General features: G+C 45.3%; 1 protein-coding gene across 1 annotated transcript; it reads right to left on the reverse strand.

Annotated features, from left to right (window-relative positions):
* Positions 1 to 212: 212 nt before the first annotated feature.
* LOC104435989 (probable alpha,alpha-trehalose-phosphate synthase [UDP-forming] 11) lies at positions 213 to 3,759 on the reverse strand. The gene is made up of 3 exons (XM_010048719.3): positions 1,387 to 3,759; positions 1,014 to 1,287; positions 213 to 760 (listed from the first exon to the last, which is right to left on the reverse strand). Exons 1-3 carry the CDS (start codon positions 3,357 to 3,359, stop codon positions 437 to 439), a joined length of 2,571 nt encoding a protein of 856 aa, XP_010047021.1. The 5' UTR covers positions 3,360 to 3,759; the 3' UTR covers positions 213 to 436.
* Between the last annotated feature and the right edge of the window lie 5,063 nt (positions 3,760 to 8,822).

Raw genomic sequence — 8,822 nt, forward strand, 5'->3', positions numbered from 1 at the left:
GCGACAGCCGTCCAATTCCGTTTTCTTTGCAAACAGGACTATAATAGCAGGCACAAGCCGAGGACAGATTGCTCGAATTATAGAGACCCAGGTGTGCCTATAAACTCCTCTTACTTGCCCTTTGGTTTCATGTTTGCATTTAAGCTTTGGAATTCATGCTGGCTTTCTTCATTTCCACAATGGAGTCTACAAATTACTGGTGTGAGAGAAACTGATGAAAGAATATAAATCACTTGTAAATTCTATATAAAACTTTTGTGTGGTTATAACACATGAAACTGTGAGACTATGTACCTTTCTTTTTACAAGGGTGGCTTTTTTTTGGCTTGCCCACTATCTCTAAACAAATGTTCACCCTTCCCTAAAATAAATTTAATCACAGCTACTAAGTTCTTTACCCTGTATCATCATCTTCTGCTCAATCTTTCCTTTGCTGTCAAGCTGATGGAGTATCTTCTAATATGGATCGGAAACATCCGAGTTTCGGTTGTGATGTCGCAGCTGCAATGCCCTGAAGCAACTTGATGACTTCGCTAGTGTCGTCGAGATAGTACTTGGCCATGCTCGGCTTCTGCCCGACGGTACATGCGAAAACTTCCGCTGTAGATGTCGAGGAGGGGGTCGAAAATGCGCGCGAGATAGCCTCGAACATATCCTCATCCGAGCGGTCATCCCCAATGCACAGCAAGAAGTCGGGCAGCTTCCCTTTACTCTGCATGGTCGATATCAGATTTTCGACCACCGTGCCTTTGTTTACGCCCTGCAATTAGCCATGTAGTTGAGCAAGCCTTTCTTCTAGAAAGTCGTCATTCGAACTACAGATTAACCATGCAAAATTGGACTGACGTCGCTACCACCAAGAGTCGTCGTTATACACAACAGATGTCGCTAATTCCAGATAATGAACCAGTTTCACATAAGAGTTAGAGATATCAACCGTCTCTTCGCCAGAAAAGATGATGGTAAATTTCCAGTTCTTATTTGAACACCTGAAGCTAGAGCGCAGATCATACCTGTGGTTTCACTTCGACAATGTGTTGACCCCTTTTGACGACCACCGGCTCGTTCGTGAGCACGCTCTCCAGGTGATTGAGAAGCTCCTTCGCCTGGAACGATCCGAATTGGGAATCCGCATCTTGATGGTGCCAAACCAATGCGCTCTCCTTAGTCTCTATGAAAGAGCCATCTGTCGCCTCTATGTAATGCTCCATCACCGGTTCGGCTATCTTCTTCCATTCGAAATCCATCGTCGGTCCGCACTTTTCCCATTCTGAATCTCCAGTCCACCTACACAAAGGGAACCGCACAAACAGTTAAGCAACGGAATTAATCACCTCCAATCTTAACCCAGTAGTAGTCAAGCATATAATCCAAAGCATTACTTACCTTTTGAAGTAACCGTGCTCAGCTGCGATACCCAACTTCTCACATGGCGAGAACCACGCTCCTAGAGAATCCTTACCCCTACCACTGACGATGAAAACGACGTTTTCCGGATCTCTGCACAGGCGATTTAGCACCGAAATCACGTCGCTGCTAGGCCTCTTGTCTATGGAAGTTTTCGACAACAGGGTCCCATCATAGTCCAGCAAAATCAACCGGTTGTGGGTGTTCCGATATGCAGAGGCGATGTGATCCACCGAGAGCTTCCTGAAGTTGGGTGCTAAGGCGACGACCCTGAAGCCCAGACCGAACCCGATTCCCCAGCACCTCATCCGGTAATGCTCCCTGCAAGCCCTCTCGAGGTCCTGGTCGAAGCTCCGAGCCCAGTACTCGATGTCGTGAGAGCTTATGTACTTGTAATGCTTGTCGTGGCGCAGAAGCTTCTCCGAGTCGGAGGTGGTGATTGCCGAGTTCATGGCTTCCGCCACAGAATCAATGTCCCACGGGTTGACCCTGGTGGCCCCGCTCAGCGACGGCGAGCATCCGATGAACTCGGACACGATAATCATGCTCTTCCTCGGAGCGGAGCTCCCGTCGATCCCCAATGCCTTGTCCAAAGCAGGGCTACCCTGTCTGCACACAGTGTACTTGTACGGCACAAGATTCATGCCATCTCTAACAGGATTCACCACGACGCATTCGGCGATCGAGTAATACGCGAACTTCTCTTGCGTCGTGACCGGCCCTTTGATGTAAACGATCGGCTCGTACCCGGGTCCGCCGTACTTTCTGTTGATCTCGTCGGCGACGTAATCGGACTCGATCTGAACCTGCTGCACATCTTTTCCGCTACTCCTGGCCGGATTGGCGATCTGAACCAAAACCACCTTGCCCCTCAGCTCAGGTTGTGACTCCAGGAGTCGCCCCATCGCCAAGAATTTCAAGCTGATACCTTTGAAAATGTCCAAATCGTCCACGCCCACCATGACAATTTTCCCCTCATATTGCTCCTTCAATTCCTTAGCCTTCTTAGCCGTTGATTCCATGGACAGATCAGATTGAAGCTGACCCATATGAATCCCGACCGGCGAAATCTTGATATTCACGGTTCTACCGTAGTAGTCCAACCCAATGTACCCTCTCTTCGACTCGTAGTCGAGCCCCAGCATCCTACTACAGCACGTCAAGAAATGCCGCGCGTAATCGAACGTGTGGAAGCCGATCAAATCGCAGTTCAGCAAGGCCTTCAAGATCTCGTCGCGCACCGGGATCGTCCTGTAAATCTCCGAAGACGGGAAGGGGCTGTGCAAGAAAAACCCAACCTTCATCCTAGGGAACTTCTTCCTCAGAAAAGTAGGCAGCACCATGAGGTGATAGTCGTGTATCCAGACATAATCCTCTTCCGGGTTGATCACCTCCATGATCTTGTCGGCGAAGACCTTGTTGGCGGACAGGTAAGCCTGCCACTGCTGGCGGTTGAACCGAGCGCCTTGGCTCAGCGACATGGGCAGCATGTAGTGAAACAGAGGCCAGAGATAGTGCTTGCAAAAACCATGGTAGAACTTGTTCTGCGTGTCGGTAGGCAAGAACGTGGGCACGCACCGGAACCTCTCGTACAGCTCCTGCGCCACCTCCTCCTGATCGGCGGCGTCAATGTCCGCCTTCAGGGACCCGACGTACACGACCTCCACGTCGGGCCGCAGCCCGTCCTTGAGCTGCACCACCGGCTTGTCCCGGTCCAACTCGAACCGCCACCTCCCGGACTGCTTGTCCTGGTGGGCCCGCACGGGGAGCTCGTTGGCGACGACGATCCGCCGCTCCGGCGCGGCCGAGGACGCGGCGTCGTCGGAGTCCGACCTCGGCGACAGGTCGGAGATCACGCCCGCGGCCGTCATGACTCTAGGAATCCGGCTCACGACGCGGAAGTCGTCCAGGGACAGCAGGCTCAGCAGGTCCAAGCAAGATCTCGATATCATAACCTCCACGGAACAAGAAGAAGAAAACGAGGCACGGGGGGATCAAGAAGGGCCGTACCAAGGTTCAAGAACGGCGGCTGCTGAACCGCCCACGTGAGAGAAACCTAGAAAGGAGAGGAGAAGGAGATGGAGAAGGAGAAGGAGAAGATGGTATTAAAAGTGTGGGTTTTTCCGGGAGGGACTTTTGTTTTATAAGTGCGTGTGAAACGAACATGGTATGGAAATCCTAGATGGCGAAGCAGTTGCCATAATCCGACATAACTCTCTCTCTCTCTCTCTCTATATCTCTTTAAGGAAGGAAGGAAGGAAGGAGAGAGAAAAGGTGGAAATTTTTTGCGGAGGGAAGGGGGCGAGAACGAGGATAAGAACGAAGGGAAGGAGGGATGGAGGGAGCCGAAAGGAGCGAAGGACCGACCGGCGGAATTTATAAGGCGCACGGAAAGGATTTTTCACGATGGCGGTCCACGTTCATTTCATCTCTCTTTCTTCCTTTTTTTTCTCCTTTTTTTTTCTTTTTCTTTTCTCGCCTTATATTTTATTATCTCTTTCCGCCTTTTTCCCTGTGCTTTTTTTTTTTTTTTTTTTGGGTTTCTCTCTCTCTATCTCTAGTTTCGAAGTTTATCCATTCGGGTCTCCACCTATCAAAAAATCATTATTATTGTTGTTGTTAGTATTATTATTATTATTATTATTATGTTGGTCTTACCATCATCCGCCCTCCTGCTGTGTGTAACCGACTAAAATACTAATGCCCCTTTTTTAATTTGCCATGAATGGGGCCTGTTACGGATATGAACCAGAGATAAAATTACCGAAATGCCCTTCTCAGAGCGATTCTCGCCTTTGGGTTTTTCCGGGAAATGGCATTAGGGGCAGCTAGCCACGGTCAACAAAAGATTCTTGGGAAAAAAAATAAAAAATTATAGAGAAGGAGAAAAGTATGAGAAACAAGGGTCTCTCATCGGATAGGGCCACGTGGCAGGACCGCCTTTGCGGCTCCTCAGTCGAGTGCTGTCGTGGCCCTCCTCGGCATCGGATAGGCATGTGGGATTTTTTCCCAAGCTTTTTATTTTTCGCGCCTCTACAAGGTTCCGCTGGGCCGACACGTGTCGGGGCCCATTCGGGGGTGGTCTTGTCCCCGGGAGGGGGGTGGGGGCCGCGCCAGCGCCACGCGGCGCGCCCTCGGCGGGGGGGAACGTGGCATGTCCGGGCCGTTGAATGGTCACGGGGGGAGGAAGGGGCACGTTTGACCGGGGGCGCACTCGGCAGATACGCGGATCCAACCGCCGCTGCCCCGCCCACTCAGCGGGCTCCACGTCGGACGGCGGTGGCGCGGCCTTTTAAATCCGCGCTCCGGGGGTGGTTGCCGTCACCCACCGCCCTGTTAGGTTTCGGCCCCCCTCGCTGTCGAGCGACAACGACACCGTATTAGGATTTTCATTCTTCTTTTTCCTTGCCGTTAAATGACAAATTGATGAGAAAATTGCGTATTAAATAATGGGTTATGTCGTCGCACGTTGATATTAATTCCAATTAGCCGCTAATCAAGAAGCAAAAGCGATAAGCGTGGCTGTTTGGAAGTCCCGTGAAATCGTGGAGAAACGGGGTTGTTGCGTCCTTATCTACTCTCCACTGTTTCCCACCCCTTGGCTGATTGCGAAAATGCCGAAACGCACGCCTTAGATAAGGCGGGCGCGCCCAGTCAACGGGATTAATTAATTCCACAAAGTGAATTGCCGGAAACGTTCCAAGCAACTCTAGGTATCCTTTCCGGGGTAGGGGGCTGGTTCAACATCGGTCCAGTTTCAATCGTGGGGCCGGTCCGAATCAGCCAATTTTGAACACATTTCACGAAAAATCAATTTGGTTCTTGATTTCCAAAATTTCGGACTGGAAGTTCACATTGCAGAATCGAACTATCTGTACAAAGCATGGAACTAAATTTTTAGAGTTCAAGACGAAATGGATAGAAGAAACCAAACAGGGAAAAAAATTATGAATTTTAAAATCAGATGGGATGATTATCGATTTCGCAAATTAAAATTAGATTTTACTAGATCTGATTCCAAATTCTAAAAGGAGAGTCAACCCACCATAGAGTTGATAACCCTTATATCTATCTTTTTATCTCTTTATCTTTTTATCACTAAGGTTGTTTTCAGCAATCATCAAATGTTAGAAAGTAAATTGGGAAATAAATATTAAAGTTGGAGGCACATTGAATCCGTGCGATAACCATTCCAAATCGGAGGGACCAACGAGCGTCGCGGTCCAAAAACTTTTTAGGCCTTCGACAGGCGGATAGCAACCGTGGGGGATGGGCGGAGGAGTGGGGGAAGGACCGGGGAGGAGGAGGACGAACGAACGAACGACGTTGACGTGTCCGGTGGGGTGGTGGGGGCCCACACGGGGGACGAGGTGGCAAATGGGGGTCGGGCCCCACTTTATCTACTTTCCATCAACCTCTTTCTTTTCCCTTCCTCGATTCCTGTCCTAACGAGGGGCTAATAGGAAGCTAGGCAACGTGGGCAGCATCCCTCCTCCTATTTTTTTTTTTTCGCCCCATTTTTTAAAATAACGATGCTACCGACTGATGAGTCGGGTGATGCGTGGTCTCGGGAATGACACCCCCATGCCCATTCCCTATCTGGCAAGAAGCTTTTGCGCAATCGTTTCATCACGAGTTCCAATTATCTGGTGGCCCAATGCATCTTGACTTCATTCCGGTAGAGAAATTACATGGGATCACTCAAAACGAATAATAATTATAACACAAATCGAACATTCCAATCACAAGTATAAATTTTTTGCGGAGGAGGGCGATAACGCTGGTCCACCCTTTTCGTAGTTTCAACCATAGATAGACATAAAGTTTTTTAGAGATTGGATCGCGGCGGTTAATTGGCTCAGTGATTTGAGATTTTACTTTCAAGTGGTTTTGGAGAAGTCTTGATCTCAAATTTGAACCTCGGTTGCTACCAAGTCTCGAGTGAAAGTTTGAGTTTAGATATGTTGGATTTATGATGTGATTATGAGATAAGTTGGCTATGTAAGCATTGCACGAGTCATAATTTTGTACAACTCAAACTGACTTTTCTATGATAACATGTGTAGCGATAGTCGCAACTTCAATATTGTATTCCAACCCAAAAAAAGCTAAATGGATTGGAGCCAGCTTGATTAGTCTCTGAGTAGGATCGGCTAGCCAAGGAGTACAGCGCGGACGGATTTGAATATAACGCACGATTTCCTTTGTGTGCCCGACTGAAGCACTTCCACAAGGACAGACCCACTCTACTCACTTAATCTTATAGGAAAGAAAAAAATTGAATATTTTTTGATGACTGGACAGAAAATCTGTCAGCACCCAACTGATCTTCCGGTCACATGATCAAGCCATCGCTTCATCACCAAACACATCATCCATGCATTGGGTCACTCATGAAATCAACAACCAAAACTTGCAAAACCGAGAATTCAATTGATTCGACATATTAGGAGGCTTTTGCCCCAACAAAGATAAGGAGAGATCCTCGTTTATTGAGAGCGTTAAAGTTTCGCTATCAAGAGTAGAAAACGAAGATGCTGTTTATGCAAAAATTAGTCATCGTGGTACACATCTGAATACGGGGACTGATGGACGAGGCACTGCGAACGGAGAAAACGCACATGCAAAATGTTCATTATTCACCATCAAGAAACCTACTAACATCCCTTTTCTCCACCCGCAATTCCAACCCACCTAATTTAACGTACACTAATGATAAGATAGGACCTACCTCGGATCTGCCCGTGTAGCCTAGTTAGCCTCCCCCTCATGATATAGCATGGCCTCAGTACCAACCACCTGAAAGCTATAACGTTGAAAAATGCAATTTGCTAGAAACCTTATTTACTAACAGGTGTAATTGCAATTAGGATAGGAGCTACTTAGGTTCTAGCCCATACGTGACATGAAGTGATTAGCCATACATTATAAAGTCAAAATAGCACATGTGCTCAAATATGGAATGAATAATACAAGTGCCCTCATACACTCTAAAGTCCAATCTTTTTTCCTTATTAAGAAATATTATGGGTATTTTTGGTTCATTGAAAACTACATGACAAAAACAATATTTTGAATGGAAATCATTTTCAATGAAAATAGTTATTTTTTTTTTTATTTTGTGATTTAAGGAGAGTGATTTTCTTCTTATTGAAAGGAGTAGTCGATTTCCCCCCGATGATTTGGAAAATATTTTATTAAATAAGATTTTTCGTATCACTTAAAAAAGAATAAACGAAAAATATATTCGTTGACCACAAAAATATTTAGATATAAATTGTCATTGATAATGAAAATATTTTTTATTAACTAATTATTTCAGGTGATATAAACGATCATATTTAATAAATTATTTTTCAAATTTCAAATTTTCCACAAAACAAATAGAGTTTCATTGTTATCGGTTCATGGAAAACGTTTTCTGTGAATTGATTAATTTTCTATCATTCAAACAATGGAAAGTCAAAAAACAATTTTTCGAAAATAATTTTCCTTTAAATAAATGGATCCTACATGTTTCGATTGATGATTAGAGCTGTAAGGTTTCATTCATGATTAGCATAACCATAAGTCCTTTTTCTTTTTTCTTTTTTCAACTTTACGGCACCAACAAGAACAAGCACAAATCTAGTTAGGATGAAGATAAGACGGTTTGATTACAGATTATGTGGGTGACAATCGGCGGACCAAATGTCGTACGAGGAACCCCATCGTTCTCCATCAAATGAGGCATCACATCATCTTTCCTTGGACAAGCACTGTTCATGTCGTTTCCAGCATAAAGATTGTGTCCGCCATTGTTGTGGGGTTTGGGAGCAGACCCACGAGCTTTGCACCGTATAGAGAACCAAAGCTTTTTCTGCCATAAATTCATGTTGAATAAGACAATACTCGTTAGATTAGGGATTCTTAATTTCTTCCAAGATCGTGGTGTGATTCTTTTAGGATTTATTGATATTGAAAATACGTGGGAAATTAGACTCTTATTTTAAAAGTCTTTAACCTCTGCCAAAGTTAAAACATTAATCACTTAATTCATTTTTTTTTCAACGTAGACCTAATTTAATCACAGGGATGGCAAATGAGAAGCCTAGAGTATGAGCCTTAAAAGAACTTGCATATTAAATCGATAACTAGAATACTGGTTATAATGCCTATTATCAAAAGAGGAATCCTTCCGGTAGTACTGACCATTTATATTGTTTCCCTCCGCCATAAAAGTTGTCACGCTAAAGACATGAATAATTATGAGATATGATCCTTCTGAAGGGGTTAAAATAATTCTTATTATTATTTAGCATTCTGCTATTCTTTTTTTTTTTTGAAGAACTAGAATGATTCAATTTGACATTTTGCTTGTTCGGATTCGATTATGTTGTAGCTTTATAAATTGTATTAGGTTTATTGTTTATGAA

Source organism: Eucalyptus grandis, chromosome 3, assembly GCF_016545825.1.
Source record: "Eucalyptus grandis isolate ANBG69807.140 chromosome 3, ASM1654582v1, whole genome shotgun sequence".
Taxonomy (NCBI): domain Eukaryota; kingdom Viridiplantae; phylum Streptophyta; class Magnoliopsida; order Myrtales; family Myrtaceae; genus Eucalyptus; species Eucalyptus grandis.